Raw genomic sequence first — 24,682 nt, forward strand, 5'->3', positions numbered from 1 at the left:
GTGTGGTGGTGGTGGTGGTGGTGGTGGTGCAGAGGTTTCGGTGTGTTTGGTGTTATTTTAGAAACCAAAGTGAATCTGAATATGCCTTTTAGTCCTTGTATACTAAGAAGTCAAGGGTGGTTTGACTACTACCAGTCAATTAAAAGCCTCCCCAAGTTCTTTTAGAAGTGGATCACTGTTTTTAATGTATCATTAGAAGCACACTAGAAGTGTGTTTCTACTAGTATATTCATTTCCTTAGGTTGATTATGTTTCTTTTACTTCATTTGCATTTTGGGGGAAATCAGCCTTGAATAGATGACAAAGGAGAAGGAGCTTGATTTTGAATTTTGGCTTTTAATTCAACCAACATGTATCGGGACCCTATGATGTGGCAGACTCTGGACGGAGGTTGTCATCAGGGAACAAAACAGGTGACAGTCCCTGCCCTCAGGGAGCTTACAGCCTGTGCTGTCTGCTGACCCAGCAGGTTCCTTAAACACTTTCCTCTGCTGTGACATGAGAACAGTAATACTAACCTTCCACAGCCATTTGTCAGACAGAATCAAGGTTTCGATCAAGCAATAGGATTTTTTTTTACACAATCAAACCTTTTGTTATTATTCCTTATCAGCCAAGCTGAGCCCAGAGAATGGATTCAGAATAAACAGAGACTAGAAACATTAGAAACATGCTCAGCGTTGTTGTTTTAAACTGTGACAGTAAATGTCTTTGCTACAAATCAGAATTTCCTCCACATCTCCCATAAAATGAGAGGAAATGCCTACGGGGCTGAATGGAAAGTGACCCTTCCATACATTTCCTCCTTCCAACCTCGTGATGCCCAAATGACACTGTGGAGTTTTGTTCTCACAGGACTGAGCAGCGGCCGGGTTCAAGTTTACGTCTGTGTATGAGTGTTAAGTGGGGGGAGCTGGGGAGAACATGGTACTTAAACAGCATGCTAAGAAGTTCCAAAGGTGGGTTTCTCAACTAGCAGAGAAAACAACCCAAAATGTAAATGCCCTGCCTGACAGTCCTGAAGCCATTTTCCTTCTAAGCTGAAACAGCATCTCTTTCTCTTTCACCAGGCTACCTGCTCTCAGCGGGGCCATATTTGAGTTACTCAGCTTTCTTCACTTTCGGGGCTTGAACTGTGAATGTTTTCCAAAATGAAAGGGACCTTGAAGGTCATGATTCCAACCCACCTATCTGGTCAGAGGACAGGCTGAGAGTGGTTGAGTTAGTGTCTAGTGGTGTGTGACCCTAGCTCATAGTTGGTCCATCGCCTTCTCTGCTGCAACCTGCTTCCAGGCCCAGCGCGGTGGAGTCCCCTCCAGTAGAAAGTGCATAGCAATGTCACATAATTAATTTTACACGAGTAAATGGCCTCAAGGTGAAGAGATTAAGAAATACTGCTTTCCATATACCTGAATGGCACAGAGCACTTCTTAACTGGATGCTTACACATCTAGCCAAACTGTTGCTCATTTTCTTCTCTGATTCTCTCACCAGCTATGAGTCAAAGTGTACTGGTTTTATTTCCTTGAGAAAGGAAGCCAAATCTAACTTCATCTCAACACTTGAGAATTTCATAATCGTAAGGCGCCTCATTGCCTCCCCACCTCTGCATGTCAAACTCACTAATCTTATTAGGGTGTTGCCAAATAACATATGAAAGTGTCTCCAGGCCAAAGCAGATCAGCTCTCGCCTGTTGAGTATTGTGTAGAGTCAGCAGGGAATTTGAAAATTGAACTTCATCCTAAACTGGTTATGAATAATATTTTAAGACGGGATTATTTGGTTCTGGAAGGATTATTTAAAGATCCTAAACACTCTTGGGAGCTTTATTGTAAATCAGTGATTGATTCCAGTATATTTCTGAAAGCTTTCGAGCACAGTGGTAACAAAAATTATATTTCAACTTGTCATCCTCACTCAAATTTCCTGAGACATTTTTTAAAAAAGTCATCAAACTGCTGCATTCTATGGATGAGTAGGAATAAATTGACCAAACTCTTAATTATCTTGGCCTGCCTTGCCTGTAAATTTCTTTCTTGGGATAGAGCATTGCATGTGGTGGGTGTTCCATTTCTAACCAGAGTGCTGGCGTGGCACTTTTTATTGTCTAGACAGTTTTCACAGGTACTTCAAGCACGTTTTCTCTTCATCCTGACCCTAGAAAGTACCATGCCATAGATCAAGAAATGGAGGTTCCAAAAGGTTAAGTGGCTTGCCCTTGGCCCCACAGTTAATATTGGCAGAACCCAGATTCACTCTCAGGTCTTTGACCTTAAAACTCTTGGACTTCACCAAGCTGCCCTTATTCTATATGTCTCCTAACATAAGTGAAGTAAAGTGGGGCCTTGACTTACGAGTTTAATTCATTCCGAGACCGAGCTCCTTAAGGAGCTTGTTAACTCAAATTATCAACTCAATGCAAAAAATAGGCCAAGAGACAGCTGGTATCTCAAAAAACTCGTAAGTCAAGGTCCCACTGTAATTACAGAGAATCAAAGCTCTTTTCTGAGAAACTTACTGCTCCCCCTGCACCTACATACTCCCCTCAACCTCTGCAGGCCACATGCAGTGTCTTTGTCTTCCATGGGATTCCAGCAAAGCTCTGCTCTCAGCCTTTATAATGGGAACATCCATTTTATTGCTGCATGAGGAAGGACGAAGGGTTCCATGTGACCTGTGGCTTTGTCTCTCCGCTGTCTGTCACTGATCTTGGTTAAGTTACTTCACCTCTTTGACCCTCAATTTCCCCACTATGAAATGGTGATGACAAGATTACATGGTTGTTTTGATGAGCAAATGAAATAATCACCACAACACTTAGTACAGGGCTAGGCATTTGGCTTGCATTCAATAGGTGGTGATAATAGAAATAATAACCAGTATTTTATCCCATACAGAACTCATTAAAAAATTATTCTTTTCCTTGAACCATATTGTGAAGTAATCCACATTAGAGAATCAAATACATATTAGAAATGTCCATAGTAGAGAGTTAAATCATGAATTTTTACATTTCAATGAAACCTCTAATACTGGGAGAGAGAATCGAATGGACATGTTAAATAATCATTAATGGTAAAATTTCAGGTGGTCACAGGGGCCAGGCAGGGAGCGGGTAGGAGATCCGAAGGAGTGGCAGGGGTGAGGCAAACTTGAAGATGCTTGTACCACCTTAAGGAGCCACCACCCCTCACCACCAGCTGACTGTTGTTATGGGATGGTGTACGCTCACTGTTGCTCCATCTTTTTTACTTTCTTAAGTGGAGCTGGAAATCTGGCTTTTCATGGGAAGTATCCTAATTTTAAAGCTTGGTTCACATTCTAAAATGAAGAGAGTTTAGGCCAACAGAACACATCGTTGGACTCTCCCTGGCTCACTCCATCCTCCCCCTCCCCTCCCCACCCTCAAACCGCCACCCCCCCACCCCCCCACCAATCTCTGTTTCAGCATCTCTAGGCCTGCCTGGTCTAGTCCCCAGTTATTTGGTTGACAGAAACCACGTGCCTTGGATCTCACCCTTTAAAAGGAATCCCTCCCCCCAATGCAGTAATGTTTCCAGCCTTTTTCCAGAGCTTGACTATGGGAATCGTTTGCTCTGACTGATATTTTCACATACTTAGTAAAACTGTAATTGAAAAACCTTTCAGGCACTGGGCATGTTTGGAAGGAGGGGGAGTAAAAGCTTCCACAACATTTATAAATGAAAAGCCTGGCCTCACAGGAAATTGATATTCAGACCAAATTCCTTGCTCAGTTGAAGCATACGGGTCATCTCAGGTGCCTGTTTTTCAGATTCTCTAAGAGCTGCTATCTATTAAAAAGTTCTTTCTTACCAGATTCTGTTACTCATTTTTGCATGAAGTTGCCTCAGTATGTTGATTAAGTATGGTTTCACTCTTAAAATTAATAACATGATTTTTAAAAGCAGATCTTCATGTAGACCTTTTACATTTTCAGCTCATTTGATAAAAACCATTTTTGTGCATGTTTTTTAATTCCCTGCAAGAATGTAATCTCTTTGAGAAAAGTACCGTGTCTTATACTGTCCAACCTCTCCTCTGGGGTTAATATGAGGGCGCTCACAGAGTAGATAAATAATGTATATTTGTTTAGGTTGGCCAATTTTTCTGCTAAGCAACAAATTATTTTAGCTGAATTATAATGTTATAAAACTCCATAAATCGTGTGCTCATTATCTTGTCTCTCTCAGACTGTGCTGTTTACCCATGTTGTTTTGACCCAAGAGAGTTAATCGTCTTTTATTTTCAATAATCTGGATGATTTTCCTTATTGCTCAGCACTTAGTCCAAGTTTTATCAACCCTGGGAGAAGAGGGAGCATGTTTTCTCAGTTGCTATTGCTTTATGTAAAGTACCAGCACTTCCAAGCAGAAGAATAAAATGAATTTCATCAACTGGATTCCTCTTGTCCTCAGCCCCAGCCCCTGCATGCTCCTGGTTCGGTGCTCAAGTACCTACAGTTAGGATTGGCCAGATAAATACACTGTTAAAATCAGCTTTATCAATGCTAAACTAAAATTGCCAAGTGTGGACGGCGGTATTTGCTGCACACTGCTCACCCCTGCCCAGCTTTTAGGAGTGTGTTTTATCCACATGATCCCTATTAAAGATGAAGGAAGGTGATCCAGAGGCCTAAAAGTTTTTCAGCTTTTTGGAATATGGTAAAGTGCTGGTATTCTAAAATACTGCCTTTGGCAGCAATGTAGATTTTTTCCATCTGCAAGAGTCATTTTAAATGTTTGGGTTTTGTCTCCTAAATATGTGCCCTGATTCTGAGACATATTAAAAAAAAAAAAAAACGGCAAATTCAGCAAGGGTTAGAAATCAAGCTACACTTCATTCCTCAGTGATCCATGAAGTTCAGGGAGAGGCAAGAAAACAGTGTGCATATTTGGGAGTTATTAGAGGTACTGGGGAGTGTTCAACAGGGAAGGATGCAATGGAAGCTCCAGCTCTGTTGGTTTATGTTTGTCACTAGAAAAAGGCAATTCTGTTTCCATTCAGTTACAGTTTGTTTTAGTCTATATATGTTTGTTTTCTTTAAAATGTCCTTGTCAGTCAAAAATTTAAAAATCCTAAAGGCACAGTCAAATTTTTTAATTTAAAGTACTCTTTTGGATAATCCCTTTGGTGCATCCTGTAATTCCTTAATTTCCTTGTTTGGTGAATACAGACTTATGTTTACGCAGTCTTCTTAAAGCAATCCAGAGTGAAATATTAAACTCATGAGACAGAAAAGCTTCTGAAACCCAAATCCTCAAAGCTAAATCCCCTCAGTGGAACAAGTCAAACGGGGCAAGAAGTTGCGTACACATACACACCCCCCTCTCCAATCCTATATAATAAAAGTGTAGTATGCAAATTGCTCCCTCTACCGGGTGTTGTCTGGGAGTTCGACCAGGAGTGGGGCCGGCCTGGGGAAGGGAGGGAGGCCCTGGCCAGCAGTGGTGATGGCGGCTGCAGGCAACTGGGGGAAGGGAGGGAGTACTGGCCAGCAGCTGGCAGCCACTAGGGATCCTACCACTACACGAATTTTGTGCACTGGGCCTCTAGTTCATTCATAATTACCTACATAACTATATAATAGTCAAGGTAGTCTGGAATTTTATTAAGGAGTTCTACAACTCTTCAGATTCACAGATTTATTTGCTAGTTGTCAACTTTTCCTTTTTTAAATGAGGCATTGAATTTATTCAGTTCATTTTTAGAACAGAATATTTTTATTTTATGAGATTAGGTGGACAAAGTCTGGGATTTTGTACCTCTTCAATTTTTCTTGCCTGTTGTAAATGTAGTTCCGGCCAACCCAATCATATGAACCGTATACATATCTAGAACCTCTGTGTGCCTCTCAGCCTTTCCATCTGTGAAATAAAACATGCAAGCTTGTTGGATAATTCTGTGTTTTCAGAGATATGAGGTCTAGATTGTCTGGATCGCCCATTCTGCTCAACCACTTGGTCTGAGCTGTGTTCTCAACCTAGAGTGTCTTTCTGACCTTCTTCTGCCTCTCAAGACCACCATTTTTCAAGGATGGACTCCTCTGTGAAGCTGGGTATTTCTGTATGGGCCCTCTCTCCTTTTCTGATCTCATGTTTGCATGTAAAGGCAAGTACATTGCTTTGGTAATCTTGCCTCTCAATCTAGAATGTCAGCTACAGTAGGGCAGGAGCCAACCTGATGTTTGCTTTAAATCTCTTACCATGTGAACATCAGAGACACTTGATAAATCCTTAATTGTTGACCATGTGCTAGGCAATTTCAATGTGGCAAATCTTTTCTTCCTGACTAAAACGAACGATTTCCCTACCAGTTCAAAGAGATTTTAGAGTATTGATTAGGTCATTCTGCAGAGTTTTTAAAAAGTATTATTACTATGAAAACATTTGTGTAAAAAGGAGAATTGATGCCCTCAGGCCACTTGTCTTTGTTTCTTTACTACCCACACAGTGGTCTCCCTGTCAACTAAGTGATGGTTTCTCCAGGACTGGCCCTGAGACCATGTGGGACCGTCACTAAAGGAAAGCTTTACCTCTCCTGCTCTCAAGATACTTAAAATTACTTAGGGAATGAGGGTTCCAATACAATTCGAAAATGAAAAAGAAGGCATCTCATTGTGTTAGAAGTTCCAATGGTGCAATAGATATTCAGAGAAGGGAACGATTTCTAAAATATCTTTGACTTGATCACAAGGTGTTTTTTGTTTGTTTATAGTAATTGGCCAAACTATTTGATTAGCTTGGGGATGTCTTTCTTTCATGCGGACTCACGAAGGGACACCTCTGAGGTTGTGTGACTTGCTTCTTTGTTCTGGGCAGGAGGACATGTGTGCCAGGCCAGTAAACTTGCCCCACCTGGTCTCAAGGGCCACGTGTTGGGGAGAGGGGGTGTTGCTCGTGTCACAGACCATGGCGGCTGCCTGCCAGATGGTCGCCTCAGTGTCTGACTCTGAAAAGCCAACTGCGATTAAAAAGTTTCAGAGAACAAGTCTTTCTATTCCGGGCCCATATGGCGATCGGAGCCGCTGGGCCTGTGACTGTTTAAGAAGCCAGGCTTCAGAGAAAAGCAGATGGAAGGAACTGTAAGATGAGACATGCCTTTAAAAAAGGTGAGAAGTAGTACAGCAGGTCCTTGAATAACGTCGTTTCATTCAAAATTGTTTCGTTATAACGTTGATGAGATGACACAGCAACTTAACTCTTGCTTACATCAATTAGCCCGTGGCCAGGTTAGTTTCATGAAACATCATTGCTTAAAGCCCAAGAACCTATTGGTGATGTCAGGTGAGGACATACTGTGTTTAATTTTGCTAGATCCAACATGAATGGAGAAAGGGAAATAATGGCCAGTCGACAATCGGGTTCTTCACAGCCTTTCTACTCAGTATGAATCAGTGGCATGGAGGTCACCCAGGAATAGAGTCTCCATTCCTACCTGTGCTGGTCCGTGTCTGAGGACTTGGCCAGGCTCTGGTGCCCAGTCCTTTAGTCAAACACTCATCCAGGTGTTGCTGCGAAGGGACTCTGTATTGTGAATAACAATTATAATCAGTTGACCTTAAGAAAAGTTTACCCTAGATCAGTGATGGCGAATCTTTTGAGCTCAGCCTGTCAGCATTTTGAAAAACCCTAACTTAACTCTGGCGCCATGTCACATATAGAAATTTTTTGATATGTGCAACCATAGTAAAACAAAGATTTATATTTTTGATATTTATTTTATGTATTTAAATGCCATTTAACAAAGAAAAATCAACCAAAAAAATGAGTTCACGTGTCACCTCTGACACGCGTGTCAGAGGTTCGCCATCACTGCCCTAGATAATGGGAATGGTCCTCACTCAATTGGTTGGAAAGCCTGTGAGCAAAACTGAGGTTTGAGGTTTCTTGGAGAAGAAGTTCTGCCTCAAAACTGCTGCATGGATTCCTGCCTGAGTTTCCAGCCCGCCGACCTGCCTTATACATTTCAGAGTTGCCAGCTTCACAATTGCATGAGCCAGTATACACTGCTGGTTAGTGACTATCCAGCACTCCTGGGGGCTAAACATGTTCCCAAGGGATTCATGTGCTAATTAACATTCATGGCTCCCAGGCATAGTGAGTTCTATTCACCAGTTGCCATGGATTATTCTTGGAGATGCTGCACTTAGTTGCATCAATCTTAGTGATCATGCTACGAAATATATAGCACTAAGCAAGACATCCAGAGGTGCTTGTGAAATAAGTGACTTCTTAAATGCCCCCCAAAACATGCTACAGAACAACAGTAGGTAGATGCATGAATTCAAGGATACACGGCAGCCTTTCTGGCAAAGTGTGTGGGATTATTTTTGGAATCTTGAGATTTTACATAATTGTAGACTCTATGCCAAAGATATGGACTCAGGATTCCTATCCAAAATGTCTAGTATTTATCAGGAATAAATCTAACCCTTATTAGGCTGCTCATCTCTGACCTTCAGAGATAACAGGATAGTTTCAGAAATAGACACAGCTAAGCATTTGCTTAATTCATATTCTCAAGACCTGGAAACTCTGTCTCTCAGCAGTGAGCTTGGGGAAAATGTGCCCTAAAATGAGGAAGGCAGACCCGTGGTCGGCAAACTGCAGCTCGCGGGCCACATGCGGCTCTTTGGCCCCTTGAGTGTGGCTCTACCTAAGCCTTAGGAGTACCCTAATTAAGTTAATAGCAATGTACCTACCTATATAGTTTAAGTTTAAAAAATTTGGCTCTCAAAAGAAATTTCAGTCGTTGTACTGTTGATATTTGGCTCTGTTGACTAATGAGTTTGCCGACCACTGGCCTAGACTGAAGGTCTGGATGTATTACTCACCGGTTTGTTTGAAGAGAAGTGAAATATGATGGGCCATGTGATACCATCATATGCTGCAAGCAGCTGCCCATGTCCACTTCCTTTACTGAATGACTTTCTGGGGGGTCGGGGAGACATTCATATTGGAACCTTTTTAGGGGGAACATTACAAATAGCTAATTTGCCTGTGATGGGTAGAAAATTCCCTAAAGATAATCAACTGCTCACAGAGGGTCTATAGACATTAAAATGCACTGCCTTAACATGAGAACATCGTAGCTAAAGAGGCCTAGGCAAGCAATTTAGCAACCTGAGGTGGAAGTAATTTTGAAGTTGGTTAGGGTTTGCTATAGGGTTAATTAGGTGGCTTTTATTGTATTGTTTAGCTTTGTCCCTGGCTATTTACAGGTACAGTTGTCCCTTGGTATCCTGGGAGTGTGGGATTGGTTCCAAGAACACCCCCCCCCCTTAGATACCAAAATCCATGGATGCTCGAGTCCATTTAACCTACCCACATCCTCTCATATACTTTAAATCATCTCTAGATTGCTTATAATACCTAACACAACATAAATGCTATGTAAATAGTCATATACTATACTATATAGGGGATAAGGGTAAGAAAAAGGTCTGGTGTTTAGTACAGATGCAACCATCGTAGGCCTAGCTACACATCAGCAACAAAGTAACTTAAACAATTTTTTTCAAATATTTCCCATCCGAGGTTGTTTGAATCCACAGATGCAAAACCTGTGGCTACACAGGGCCAACTCTGCACTTACTTTATGCATTTATGCATTCCTTTGGCCTTACGAACATTATGTATTAAACATAAAGCTGTTTGATAAGTGAGGTCATGACAGTAACTTCTTCCCCCATGGGTTGGAATGCACAGAAGCAATTCACCAGGCCCTGCGCCCATAGGCCCTTCACCCCATTCTGATGGGCAGTGTGCTGCTTAGCACGTTATCTGTCACTCTTGAGGACTCTAGGAGTCTTCAACTGGGGCTTATGGACCTTCAAGGACTCTGTGAGCCAATCCTCTGAAATGATGAGCAAAAGTCTGTATGTACCTCTCTCCGCCCCCAGGTCCCAGAGTGAGTTCATAAAGCTTTTATCAAAATGAGGTGACCCCAACAAAGGTTAAGAGTAGCTTTGCTCTCTACACTTAATTCTATCTCAGCAACACAGTTATTCACAAAGGAGAATACTGGCTTAAAGTGAAGGCTGGGTATTGACTGGCTGTAATTATAGGGTGGGGAGCCTCCCTAAGTCAACTAATAGTGAGTGACAGGCTGAGGAGGGGGTGGAAAAGGCTTTCAAATGAAAACAAAGGCGGATCGAGATAAAAAGTCTGCTCTCCTTAGCAGGGGTAGCTTTTACTGTCAGAAAGAAAAAAATGAGGCCTCCTTGCTGGATACTTACAAGGTGGTACGTGCTAACTTATGCGTCTTAACTAGCAGTGGGAGCTTAGCATAAATTCCCAATGTACACCTTCCCCTACCCCCTTCTGCCTGGCCTCCAAGTTCGGAGTAGAGCTGGCTGCTTGCCTTTTACCCGGAATTCAATGGAGGGGTCTTCTCTTTCTGGGCCTTACCTTAAGGCACATGGATTGCACACCTGCCCACACCCAGGGGCCCAGTTTGCACAGATTGTATGTAATCTGAGTGGTGCCCCCGGGCTGTGCATCTTGGTGACCTTTCTTTATTCTTCTTTCTGTTTTCCTTTTTTTTTGATGGCTTTTTTTTCCTTTTGTTTTGGTCTCTTCACTGTTGATGGTGTTTTGCAGGCATCAAATCCAACCCCCTTATACTTGTCACCACATCTGTGGCTGCCACTGCAGCTTCCAGCACCGTCTCATCCGTTTTTATTTGTCACTCCTGACTCCTGTCACTTTTCTCAAGCTTCTATCTTCTGTTAGGAAAGGACTGGCCAGCCCCCAAAGGATGCGTTTCCCCCCTGAGGTGTGAAAGTGCTAATCTCTTCCCGTTGGGTGCATGCTTTCCACAAGGAGTCATCCAGCTTTATTGAGCGGCTCCCACTTCACTGTCACAGAAGCTGTATATGAGTTTGAATGGGGGCGGAAGGGTTTTTCCTCTCTCTGCTTTGTTTTGTGCTGGTTATGATGCTTTTCAGGTAATTTTGAGTCAGGGGTCTCAGCCTGGGTTGCACATGAGAATCATCTAGGCAGCTTCTACAGATGCCCTGGAGACCCTCCGGAATAATGAAGTCATCTGGAATGGGACCGCTTCATTATTATTATTTTTAGATATGTTTTTATTGATTTCAGAGAGGAAGGGAGAGGAAGAGAGAGAGAAAAGAGAAACGTTAATGAAAAGAGAGAATTATTGATTGGCTGCCTCCTGCATGCCCCCTACTCGAGATCGAGCCCGCAACCTGGGCACGTGCCCTGACTGGGAATCGAACAGTGACCTCCTGGTTCATGGCTCGACACTCAACCACAGATTCATGCCAGCCGGGCATTATTTTTTTGAATGTTCCCTAGGTCAGTGGTCGGCAAACCGTGGCTCACGAGTCACATGTGGCTCTTTGGCCCCTTGAGTGTGGCTCTTCCACAAAATACCACGTGCGGGCGCGCGCATACAGTGCGATTGAAACTTTGTGGCCCACGCGCAGAAGTCGGTTTTCGGCCGGGGCGAGTCTATTTTGAAGAAGTGGCGTTAGAAGAAGTGGGGGGTGGACATATAGAGAGGATGAACGAAAGGAGATAGACGAAACAAGTATACAAGACGAGTGTGGGGTCGACTTCAGCGAACGTACCTCATTCAGATTGAGGATGTTTTTAGCAAAGGCCAGCTTAGGAGGACCCTAATTAAGTTAATAATAATGTACCTACCTATATAGTTTAAGTTTAAAAAAAATTGCCTTCCAAAAGAAATTTCAATCGTTGTACTGTTGATATTTGGCTCTGTTGACTAATGAGTCTGCTGATCACTGCCCTAGGTAATGGATTCCAACATGCCCCCAAATGGATAGCCACTAATCTAGGCTAACATCCTAAGGTGCTGGGAGGCTGAATTCCAAGTCAAAGAGGCTTGATTTTATAGCTAAAAACAATAAGGCTTCCTCGCCGGCAAATAGATGCTTATCTTAAACATACTCTATTAAAAAGAAATCCAATACACCGAACAGGGCCTAGCTTTTTTGGCTTTGCCCATGCCTTGTAGGGAAACCTGAAGGGTTAAACGGATTGGTTCACACATGGATCCAAATCTAACCATTGCAGAAAAAAAAATACATATTCATTGCTGCTTTAGTTCCAAATTTAACGCACGGCTCAGAGAGCACTTCGGCCTATATTTTTAGCTAAGCATAGAGAATTTCAAAATAGTTTGTTACCTAAAAATACACTTCCTGAAATGAACTTGAAGCCTGGGAGGGATGAATGGGTTTATTTTTTCTTCTATATTTAATGTTACCACAAGAAAGCAAACCTTGAATTTATATACGTGTATATTTTTAGAGACCCAGGAAACAGGTGCCATGTCCAAGTAACGAAGAGGGTTGAGTGGCAAAGTGTCGAGGACAGAAATCTGATTTCACAGACATGGACTGTGGGAGGGCTTGGAAACTGTTTCTCTGGGTGTAGGCAGGCGCACTCCTAGCGAGAGGAGGTGATGAGGAGGCTTTTCCAAGCGTGATCCCTGGGCGAAGTACACCTCCCAACTTCTTAACCGGCAAGGAATAGTTACTGCCGCACACGGTCTAGGTCAGTGGCCGCCAACCTTTCTGACCACTGGTTGGCGACCGCTGGTCTAGGGCCTTGATCTTCCTTAGTGTCTTGAAGTTCAGGTTGGTTGACCCAATGCCTTATAGCCCTGTCTCACTTGGCTCTCCAAATGCATGCCTTTAATTACCTATACTGCCAGTAGAAATAGATCTCTTCAAGGAAAATGATGGGGAAGTAGGGTGTTATACATTATTGCCTCTCAGCATGCAATATGTGAGTTGCAAAGAATAATCTGCCTTCAATATGTGATTGGTGGATGTGAATGGATATTGCATTTATAATCACGTACCCGCTAATATGGGGGAAGAAGTTCTACACTCTTTCCCACTTGGTATGAAGGACCAAATGCAAACTTCTCATATTCATTTCTTTATGTATTCACCTCTTCACTCATTATTCAATAAGTATTTTTTAATATCTTCTTCCATGCGACAGGCCCTCTTCTTGGCAGATTATATAACCATGGCAGATACAGTCTCACAGAGCTTGCCTTTTGGTGGCTAGATTATAAGCATGTAAATGATCAAGTTGGATTGTGCAGAAGATAAAATGGAGCCTGGTCGTTGTTACTTGCGGGCTGCTATAAATGAAGAGCTCTCCTTTAACCAGAGACCAGAAAGGTGACACGAAGCCAGACATAGGGAATAGTAAGAAAAGGCCCAAGGAAGGAAGGAAGGAAGGAACTTGTCTTCTTCCAGGAATAGCCCATGTGTCCTAAAAATTAATGGGTAAGGAGGAAGAGGATGGGTGATGGAGGTGGTGGTGGCGAGGGCTGAAGTCAGAGAGGTAGCAGACCCTTGAGGTGAACTCAACTTTCACTCGCCTGCAGGAAGCCAGAGCCTTGGTAGTGTTTGGGATTGTTTCTAGGAGGCATTCTGTCCGTGTTGATTGATCAACTGATTTTCCTCAAGTCGGAGCCAGTCTTTGCAAGAAGTTCCCACAACTCTTTCCGGTGCAGGTCAGGAACAAAATGGTCAAGTCCTGCCTCACCTACAATGTCTCCTGGGAGTAGCCAACTCCCGTTCGCACTTCATGGCTCTGCTTCCTTGTGACCTCTCTGCCCATCTGGGTGGTGACTCTTGTCTGGCTTCCACATCCTCTGTCTTTCTCTCTATTTTTGGGTTATCCTACCCTCATCTGTTTCCTTGACTGTCCACCCAGCTAAGCTATAATTTCCCTATGGATGCTTTTCATTGTGCTCCCAGCACCCAGAACAATGCAATAGGCCAATCTAATCTGTGTTTCTTGATGGGGTGATAAGGTTTGTGTAGAAAGAGTGCTTTATGAAGTCATGGACAAAAGCAAGAAATAACTCAAAATGCCCCCACCCTGCAATGGCTTATGTTAATGGATTGTAGAGGTGCAGGGAATGCTCATCTGATGTGAAAGCATTATTTTGCCTTTCTTCGTATTCATTTGTCTGACATCAGGTTCATTTGAAATTGCATAACATCATCAGGAATTCATTAGATAATCATTCAGTGTATCTTTCTTTTCCCTCCACAGTTAATAATGATATGATGATCACCGACAACAATGGTGCACTCAAGTTTTCACAATTGTGTAAATTCTGTGACGTGAGATCTTCCACCTGTGACAACCAGAAATCGTGCAGGAGCAACTGCAGTATCACATCCATCTGTGAGAAGCCCAGTGAAGTCTGTGTGGCCGTCTGGTAAGGTTGCCTTTGAAAAAAATCTTTCCCCCCATTTTTAGTAAATAACACATGCTTGTGGTATGTGGAGCCCCAGTGTCTTCATGCCCTAAACGTAGACACAACCTATTTCTCTTGCTCTTAGACCATCTCTTTTTTAATTATTAAATGTGGTTTCCAGAGATATTCCGTACATTTTCAAATACACACACACGTCTATCTATGTGTGTGACAGTATATCAGATGACTTTTAATATTTGCAATAAATTTGGAGACCCTTCCTTCTATGCAGGAGAAGAAAATGACACTCTTCAACATTTAATGACACCCCCAGTGACACCAGGAGCTTTGTTTTCCTGAGGCAGCCTCAGTCTCATTTTATGGAAAAAGAGGAGATGAAAGGTCGGCTGTTGGAAGAGGGGAGCACTTGTCAAAAAAGGGGAAGGTATTCCGGAACCAGAAAACAACCCATTCCTTAGTCAGAAGCATTGGCCATGTCACTTACACCACCACTGGGCTATACACTACTTCTTTCTCTTGGATCAGAGCTACATATTTCCCTTAGATCAGATTCCTTCCCCTCTCTCTCTCTTTCTCCCTCCTTCTCTCTCTCTCTTCCTCTCTCTCTGTCACCCTCCATCTTACCATACACACACACACACACACACACACACACACACACACACACCTGCTTATAAATTATCTTATTAATTTGTAGTTATAATTGGGAGTGTGAGCAAGAGAAAAAAAATAGAGATCATCAAGTAAGTTCCCATTTTATGAAAATGTATATATTCATTAATGAAATACAACATTTTACAGACATATTCTCATGTTTTGAATTTATTTGAATTCATGTTTTTAAGTTACCCATGTGTCTCCTGACCAGTTGCAAATGAGAATGTAAACTCACATATCTCCCCCTCCCGTTTTGGGAATGAGTCTTTTGGACTTTCTCCAAACCACATATCGTTAGCCTTGATGATAGAGCGATCTGAAAACCTTGCAAATTTCTGTACATACGGGGGATGAACTCGTTCCCTAAGAACTAAAGGAATGTGAACAGCACAGACCTGCCAGGACAGTTTGCTGTAGCTGCCAGCTTCATTCATGTCCAGTTCTGAGAAGTGCTTTTGAAAAAAGAATTCTGACAAAGACTGTGTGGAGAAGAAAGGGACCAGCATTGGAGGTTTAGAAAGTGTGGCATCTGAAGAATGGCTGAGGCCATTAGACGTGGTTCCAGGAAAGAAAGGACGAGGGTTCTCTTGAGAGATACTGAAGGGCATGATATCTCTTGAGATAGCTCAAGTGGGAAATATAGTGAACGTTTTCTTTGTAATGCTGAAGGACAGAAGGAGAGTCTATGAAGTTTGCTCAGTACATACTTAAACGTTTTCACAATCATGGTTTCCTAACAGCAGAACAGACTTCCTCCTCTGGAAGAGTCAAAGGTCAGGAGGGGCTGGATGACTGGCAAGTCTAGTGCAGGAAAGACTGAGACACTCTCCTGATGACCCCAACGCTTCCTTCTCCACTATTCTTCTCCATTTATCATCTGTACCTAAGTATCACTATGGTATGAGCTGACTTCTGATAATGAAAAAAAAAAGGGCTTTTTAAATTAGGATCTTGTTCCCTGACTCACAGTACAAGTCTGAATGATTGATTGTGAATCAAGCCACCGGAATAGAGGTTTTACTTGTCTCAGAAAATGGGACTGTGTGGGGGAGAGGAAGCTTGCTGTCTCCACCATGTCCCAGCTGTGAAGTCAGTACTGAACAGTGAGCCTTAGTTTTACCTGCCTTGGTAAAGGCACACGCTCCTGATGAGGAGAAAGGCACATGCAGTGGGTGCTGTGCTATATCCCCCTCACCCTCTTCAGCACCGAGGCACTCACCTCATTGGCCTCTGGAGCTCTGGCTGCTAAGGGATCACCCTAGTCCCTCCTGGGGACTCCCTTGCACTGAGCAGAGCTGCTGCATTGGAGTTGGGCTTTTCCACATGTTTGGCCCCTCTTCCTGGGCAGCCAGCATCCTAGAACTGATTGATGCAGGGGTCCAATGCCTGGCCACTTTGCCTCAACGTGGGACAGCTCTGATGGGCCATCCCAGCTTTATAGCTCCTGAGGGATCAGCTGAGTCCTTTATTTGCAACCTGCGTTGCGGTTCAAATCCTCCATGTGCAGGTCACTCCAGGTGCCTGTCCAAAAACCTCCTGCACAGAAACCTCATGGCCTCACTGCCTGTTTCCAGGGAACCCAAACCAGGAAAGGGGGCTGTTTTAGAAACCGAAAGCCTCCACCATGATAGGGCATGCATGCCAAGGCCTTATCAGTTTTAGTGTTCTTTTCATTCATCCACTGAGTCATTCATTCATTAATGTCAACTGTGCACCCATTTCATGTAAAATGTTCAAGTTATTTCCAAAATTAATTTTATGACCGTGGTTCTGCTTTCCAGTGGCTACTGACAAACTCTTTAATTGCTCAGAGCAAATGTTGCTGGACAAAGACATCTATATTGTTTTTCATTGTGTTTTCCCTTCCTGTGCTCATCTGCATCCCAAGATAGTTTTCAAAGTGAACTCTGCTATCAGAGAGAGCAGTGTTGCAGGACTGAGTGGAAAAAGCAGCTAAGGACTTTACCCAGACTCAAGTACTGTATTTGAGTTTCCTCTCTGTGATTTTAGTTCCCTAGGAGCTAGGAGGTGGGAGGCAAGAGGCTCTGAAGATGCCCAGTCATAGCCGAGGAGCTGTGCCCACAACTCCTTCCTCATTCCATTCCTTGACCTCTAGAAGCTTCACAACAAAGAGACCCCATGCTTTTCCCTGGGAGCATAGCAGACTCACTGTGCACCTACACACACATGCACGTGCATTTGCAACATATACTCACAGACACAGCTTTGGGGGAAAGGAGGTGATCTAGTTTCAAGGCCACCATTTCTGCTACGACTTTCCAGTAACCTTGGCGTTAAGGATGGGTAGATTTTCCAATAGACATAATTTGTTGTGTGACTGTGCCAAGCCAAGTTTCATCGAGTTCCCTGCTACCACCCTGGAGGGAGGGTTCCGATGGTTGCTCCCCCTCTAACAGTGGGGACCTGCGTAGCAAGGCCTTGCTTCTGTTGCTCCTGCTGGAGTGTTAGTTCGAGGACCATTGATGTGTTTCACAAAGTGGCACGCCTGCTGCTGCCGGAGTCGCCTCTGGGCTGCATGGGTGTCACAACCATGACTCCATTCCAGCCTCACCCTCATTCCTACTCTCTTACCCCTCCTTCACACACTGTTCTTCAGTGTCCTTGAATTAAGCCCTAAGCCAGCGGGGGATTAGTCAAGTTGCTGTTTCCCTATGGTTATGGGTCCACTTCTTTTCAGGGGAGAACTGTCTTAACTGCTTCATGCTTCCAGCCTGCCTCCTATTTTCCTTGCTGTGAGCATTGAGTTTTTTAGGGGAGAGAAGGTGAGGAGGGTTGATTGGTAAGTGTGTGCTAGTATATGCTGGCACATATGCACTCATCTGCATGCACTCAGGATCCTTCCCAGGGAAGATTACATGTGCAAAGCTGACTGGACCGATCGTGTCATTTAAGGCCTGATTTCCCCTCCAGATTTAGAGACTGCTGTTTAAGACAACAGCTATTTTGCATCTGAAAAGGGGAAGATGGGAGGAAGGATATCAGACCAACACAGTTACCCAAGATGGCAGGTTTTTGAGGGGAGCAAAGGGAAGCAGGCAGAGAAGCAATACACTTTCCAAGGATGCCAGAGGTTTATTTTGGCTTCAGCAATTATAATAGCGGGTATTAATCATGTCAGTATTAGATGCCGTGTACACGTAGAACTAATTGAGCACTTCACAGGACCCAAGCAAAATGTGAGAGAGTCGCTGAGCCCGTAGCTGAGTTAGGCTCCCAATATGTGATGTAAAGGAATAAAAAATGTAGACACAATTCATTTATGGCAGCGTAAAATATTTCACTGAACTGTAAGTGAAGAACATCTTGCAGGTCTTTCCCATGGGTTTTAGTCCTCCCCCCTTCTGTTCCTTTATGTAATTCTGTAATTCTGGAAACTGCAGTTCTTTATCTAGGAGGTATCTTCCGTTTTCTCAGCCCAGCCAGCTGCTGACATGGAACATGCCTTCACTTAACGGTGCCCAGCAAACAAGGAAAGAGGAACCGCAACTACTTCCCCAGACATGCCCTTTTAGAACAAGTTAGCTAGACAGACCCTGGTTCTGCCCAGTAACCTAGAGATGCCATGTGAGTCTGGCAGTACACTCAGGATGGAAGGTTTGAAACCATCCTGGGGAGCCAGCAGTCTTCTGTTTCCTGTGCCTTCCCCTTTAACGACTGAATTAAGACAGTGTGCAAACTCCTCTGACAGGATAGCCCCCGATGTAAGTGCTCATGTTTATGATCATAAGTGGGCTCGGAGAATAAGCAAAGGAAAAACTGAAATGAGTAGAGAAAGCATAAGGGACTGACTATAGGCAACCTGTTAATGCTGCAAAACAGGAAGCAGCTGCCCTTCTGAGAAACAACTTGATGAAGGAAATACATTCCAGATTGCTTTTCTGTCCAGAGACCCCACTCATCCCTTCTCTCTTTCTCTACCCCCCATCCACGCCCCACCCATGAACCTCTGCACCCAAGGAGGAAAAATGATGAGAACATAACACTAGAGACGGTCTGCCACGACCCCGCGCTCGTCTACCATGGGTTTGTTCTTGAAGATGCCGCTTCTCCGAAGTGTATTATGAAAGAGAAGAAAGTGGATGGCGAGACTTTCTTCATGTGTTCCTGTAACACGGATGAGTGCAATGACCACATCATCTTTTCAGAGGGTGAGTTTCCTTCCCTTGATCTCCTGGAGCCTGACGTCCTCGGGGCTGATTTCTCGGGTCCCCGGTGTACAGTCTCAGAGGACAGTTCCTCCTCCTCTGGCTGGTGCTGGAGAGTGAGCCTATGGTGGAAGGAGGTGCTTATGGAGCAACAGGGTCGGGTCTGGTCCTTATCAAATCTGACTCATAGGGCCCGTGTTATTGGTTGTCTTGGACCAATCGTTTCCTTTCCCCAAAACAGTGGTTCTCAAAATACAGCATGACCTGAGAATGTGCTAGAAATGCAGATTCTTGGACCCTACCCCAGACCCACTGAATCAGAAACCCTGGGTCCTGGGCCCAGCAATATGTGTTTTAATAAACCTTCCAAGTGATTCTGATCGAGCTAAAATTTGAGAACTACTGGTCTAGATTGGAGGAGGCTGTTTGACAGCCGAGGGGACTTGCTTTGAATGAACTCCAGTGGTTTAGTGTACATACTCCTAGGATTTGTCTGTCTAAAGGGTAGTTATTATTGGTCCCATGTGAGAAAAGAACTGAAATGCAGAGAGAAATAATGAGCCAGGGTTTACCCATGGAGACAGGAGAAGACTCAATTAGATTGTTCAGCATTCACTCAGCTTGAAAGAAGGGTACATGCTATTCCCTCAATTAAAAAAACAACTCCCTATTCAATGATTTTAATTATAAAAGCAGTATATGTTCCTTATCAAAAATTCAAACAATCCAACAATATGCAAAATTTTAAAATTAAAAGTACATTAATCTCATCCCCTCACTCCTAACCCATCAGATACTCAATACTGAGAGTTTATGGGAAACACATGTTTCTCTGACATTCATTCATATAATCCCTGCAGCCTTTCTCCCTTCCCTGTCTTCCTCCATCAATGCATCTGTCCTCTGTCCATCCATCTATCCATCCCATCCACTCATGCATCTTTCAGGGCAAATAGTTGATCAGACTATAAATATTATTGGGCAACATTTTTTTTTAGCCAACCACTTTTACTTCTTCTAAAGATAACACATACAGATACACTACACTGTACACCTTTAATTCCATAATATGGATTACCTTCTATGACTGAATCATTTCCATTGGGATTATTTAGGTGTCTCCAGTTAGTCACTTAATGCTATACTGAATACCTTTGTAAGCTCATCTTGCACATGTGTACTATTAATATTTCTGCGAGATAGATTTCTAGAAGCCAAGTTTCTGGATCAAAGTAAAGAACATTTTAAGTATAGTAACCATGACTAAATTGTTCTCCTTCTAAAAAAGATACCTGAGCATATGGATTTTCATTTACCTTATCCAACAATTATAAGCCTTTTAATTTTGCCAGTCTGATAGTGAAAATGATATTCTCTTGGTTTTAGGAATGCAAATTCAGAGTGGGAAAAGGTTATTAACCCAAAATAGATATGATGCAATAAAAATTCCTTTTGGAACACAAGTGCTACGTCTGCACACCCCCTGTGTGTGTCCCAGTGATGTAGACCCATCTCCTTCACTCTGTGTCCTTGACCTCCTGCTAGTTCCCCTCTCTTCCTGTCCAGCTTCCCACTTATGCCAGCTTCTCAGTTCATGAAGGCAGGCATGTGCATTTTTATAAGTAACACTTATAAATCACTCCTCCCTCCTACTTTCTCATTCTATAAACACACCATTTTTCTCACTTTCCTTATGTCATTTTGAGGTAGGAGGGAAGATATAACTAGATTAAATCACACAAAGGCATGTTAACACCTGATATCCTGGCTTAACATGTCAATGTTCTCCAAGTAGTTCACTTAAAATTTATTGTTGAAAGTATTATATGTCCCTTCCTCTCTTCCCCGCCCCCCCTGCCCACTGACCTCTTCTAACAGTTCACCTTTTAAAAGAAAGTCCAGGCTAATCTACAGGAATTAATATTTAAGAGTAGAATATCCATACCTGTTTACTCTCATCTGTGAAAGTATTTTTCTCCTTTTACATACTGGCTTGCCCATAATGGAAGAGTTTATTTTATCCCCAAAAGACAAAATGTGATAAATAACATGCAAGTTGGATACATATAGTACTATAAGCTTTTTCAGATATTAGTGACTTCAGTTTTCAGTGTGTTTCAACTCAGGTGATAATCACAGGCCCACATTCACATATTTTCCCTCTTATTCATTATCAGACTATTTCCTTATGATGTGAGATAATCAGCCTAAAGGCAATTTCTCACTGTACAACTCAAGAGATCCAGTACAGCTGATGACTCAGATGTCTGGGTGATTTCGGAGTCTTTTAACATGTTCCGGAGTTGTTTGCATTTAGTCTTCTAAAGTGTTCTAGGGGTGTTTCCTTTTTCAAAAGGATCTCTATTCTCCATAGTGGGATATCCGCTCCACCCCCCACCAAACCAGCAATATTTTAGGATCCATTTCTCCTCTTTTTTATACTAAAAAATAAAAACTCTGGAAGTCCAAGTCAAACAAGATGGTGAAGACAAAATCTCTGGTGGATCTTACACTGTATTTTAAAAAATATATATTTTTATTGATTTCAGGGAGGAAGGGAGAAGGAGAGAGAGATAGAAACATCAATGATGAGAGAGAATCATTGATCAGTTGCCTCCTGCACACTCCTACTGGGGATTGAGCCCGCAACCCCAGGCATGTGCCCATGACTGGAATCGAACCCGGGACCCTTCCATCTGCAGGCCAACACTCTATCCACTGAGCCAAACCAGCTAGGACTCTTACACTGTGTTTTTATTAGGATAGTACTCTGGTCTCATTGCCAGATTTCTGACCTGCAAACACAGTGGATGATAATTACTTAAATCATCTGGTTTCTTAAGTTAGGGAAAAAAGGTTGAGCCACAGGATTTTTTTTTTTAATTGTAGATCTTTACTTTTAGTGCTGTGATGCGTGATAGCTCACATTCAGAGAGAACGTGTTGTTGCTGTGTAACAGTGCTCAGACCTTTCCATGGCATGGCCTCATTGAATCTCAGAGCTCCCTCATGAAATAGGCACTGGTAGCATCCTCATCCTATGAGTGAGAAAGCCACGCTCAGAGGACTTGAACACTTTGTCCAGAATCACATGGCCAGTGGATGGCATAGGTAGGATTTATAATGGTTTATGTATGAACAAATCTATGAGGGCCTTCTTTCCTTCCTTCTCCCCTTCTTTCCTCCCTCTCACGTTCAGCGCGTCCTTGGAAAGCAGTATATCCCCAGGCTTCCATTCTTCATGTGTTTGTGAGGAATGATGTTTATAAATGATAGCCAGCAGGATGCTCTCACCATGTGAGAAGATCATGGTCTCCTCAATAAAATCATCTCCCCAGCTAAACCAGTTTTGAGCTGTTTGTCCTTGGGTGAACTAATTCACCTTAGACTTCCCCTCTGAAAAAAATGTGGATAGAAATAGTGCTCATTTTCAATAGGGTTTTTGTGAAGATAAATGAGTTTATTCATGTAGGAACTTAGAATAGTACCTGGCACAGAGCTAAATAGTCAATACATTTTGGCTGTTACTATTGTTCTTCTGGATTCAAATGAACGAGGAGCTTTATAGCAACCTCATGTCATAGTCTCTTCCTTCCTGAAAGCCTTCAGTGGGGTTATGTTTGATGCCATCCACCATCACAACATTGCTGTGAATCGCAGGGATGTGCTCACTGTCAGGAATGTGGTTGAGGAAGCTCTTTAGTGCACTGCATTGCTGTCTTCCTGAGAAGCCAGGAGAAATGGCTCTCAGGTCCCTGACTCAGAAAGATGGTTCCCGCATGAGGACCTATTTGCATCGGAACTTCGGGACACTTTGAAGCATGCAGAGCAGGAGCCAGCAAACTTCTTAGATGGAGGACCTGGTAATAAACATTTTTGGCTTTGCAGGCCATGGCGTCCCTGCTGCAGCTACTCAGCTCAGTCGTTGAGGCAGCCATAGGCAGTATGTAAACAGTTGGACGCGGCTGTGTTCCAATAAATCTTCACTTACAAAACCAGGCCTCAGGCCAACCCTGATGTAGATGGTCATGTGTTTTGTTTTGTTTTGTTTTGTTTTGTTTTGTTTTGTATTTCTCCCTTCGATACAAACTACCAGAAAAGCTTAAAGTCCAATTTAAGTCATGCTCCTAGCAAGTTTGTGAGCACACATTTGTATACTGTTATCACCCCTGCTTGTCTGTTTTCCTACATTTATCTCCAATTTGTCTTGATCCCAGCTCCTTCTATCTTTCTTTACTATTAAGTTTCTCTATAGGTTGCATGTGATTTTTCTTTTTTTAAAAAGATGGAAATGGGGGAGGAGGATGGGAGCATCCTGGAAGAGGTTAATGGGGGGAAAAAGAGAACCTATGTAATACTTTTAGCAATAAAGATTAAACAAAATAAAGATGGAACAATCAGCAACTATACCAGTAACATCTATGTAACTTAGAAACCAGGACTCTGGAAACCGCTCTGACTCAAAGGTCAACGGATGGGGTTAAATAGAGAAGCGGACCATCAGATGTAGGGTGTCACCCAGGGTGTGTCCACCGCTGACTGGCGGGCTGCATGCAGGCGTCCAGTTAGTGCACTCTGACTGGAGAAGTTGAGGTAGGGGAGACGAGGACTTCTGGTAGCCACAGTTTCATTCCTTCCTCTCTCATTGTTGTAAGAATTTCTTTTAAATGAAAACAGACTCTTTGGTTTGCAAGCCTAACTCTGGCAGGAAGACAAATGATTTTTTTACAGTATCAGACACGCGGTTTCCTGTCTGTGTTTAACTTGCTAGCAGAACATCTCAGCCAGCTGGTTCCCCGTGGACCTACTGTGACCTTAATAACGTTGCCTCCTGCCATCCAGCAAGCCCGCTCTGTGTATTGATCACATGCCCGGTACACTTGATTGACTCGCATTGGTTTCGGAGTCAGGGAAGGCTTGCAGGGAGGTGCTGCCCCTTTTCTCTCAAATCTCATTTTGTGTTTGTTTCACTCCGGGATCAGGGAGCTGGCTCCTTGAGTAACCCCTGGTTCTTGCGTGTAAGAAACGAGAAGCATAAGTGGTGTTTTGGCAGGTCGGGGAGTTCTGGGTGTGCTGCCGTGGAGCCGTGCACCCGCTACTCAAAATAGCTGTCTCGCCAGCTGTGCCTTTTTGTTTCGAGAGAAACAAACCAGATTTACTTTCTGGTCTAAATGCAGAAGAAGAAAAAAAATAAGAGTGGAAGTATGGTTGTGCAAAGTTCTTAGCAGAGGAGGAAAATGATGGATTCAAGTCAGTAGTCTCATTCCTGGGAAGAGAAATCAGTCATTGGTGGGATGACTCACGCCCGTGGGTCCTTGGGTTGTGAATGAGTGCCCTTAGAAAGCCTCCCCGGAATCCGTGAATTCGGCCCGTGTCTGGCCAAGAAAATAATGAAAGTTGTACATGCCAGAGGCCACGGTGACGCAGTCCAGGGAAGCTTAGGGAATGTATTTGTAGTGACTTCAGGCAAATCAGTGGCTTTTTTAGATTTTTATTTTCCTAAGCAGCAAAGTAAACAAGATGCTCCAAGGCCAGAGGTGGCTGCTGGTTATGATTATTTCTACTCTGGAACCTCATTCTGAGGATGAATCAAGGCAGAG

The 24,682-nt window shown here is 43.2% G+C and overlaps 1 protein-coding gene across 1 annotated transcript in view; it reads left to right on the plus strand.

Moving 5' to 3' along the window:
* The window catches only part of TGFBR2 (transforming growth factor beta receptor 2), a 79,170-nt gene that overhangs the window by 23,150 nt on the left and 31,338 nt on the right, over positions 1–24,682 (plus strand). The window contains exons 2-3 of the mRNA XM_036332834.1: positions 14,092–14,260; positions 18,896–19,086. Coding sequence (XP_036188727.1) covers positions 14,092–14,260; positions 18,896–19,086 — 360 coding nt within the window. The remainder of the gene's footprint in view (positions 1–14,091; positions 14,261–18,895; positions 19,087–24,682) is intronic.

Source organism: Myotis myotis, unplaced genomic scaffold (genome assembly GCF_014108235.1).
Source record: "Myotis myotis isolate mMyoMyo1 unplaced genomic scaffold, mMyoMyo1.p scaffold_m19_p_13, whole genome shotgun sequence".
NCBI classification, from domain to species: Eukaryota; Metazoa; Chordata; class Mammalia; order Chiroptera; family Vespertilionidae; genus Myotis; species Myotis myotis.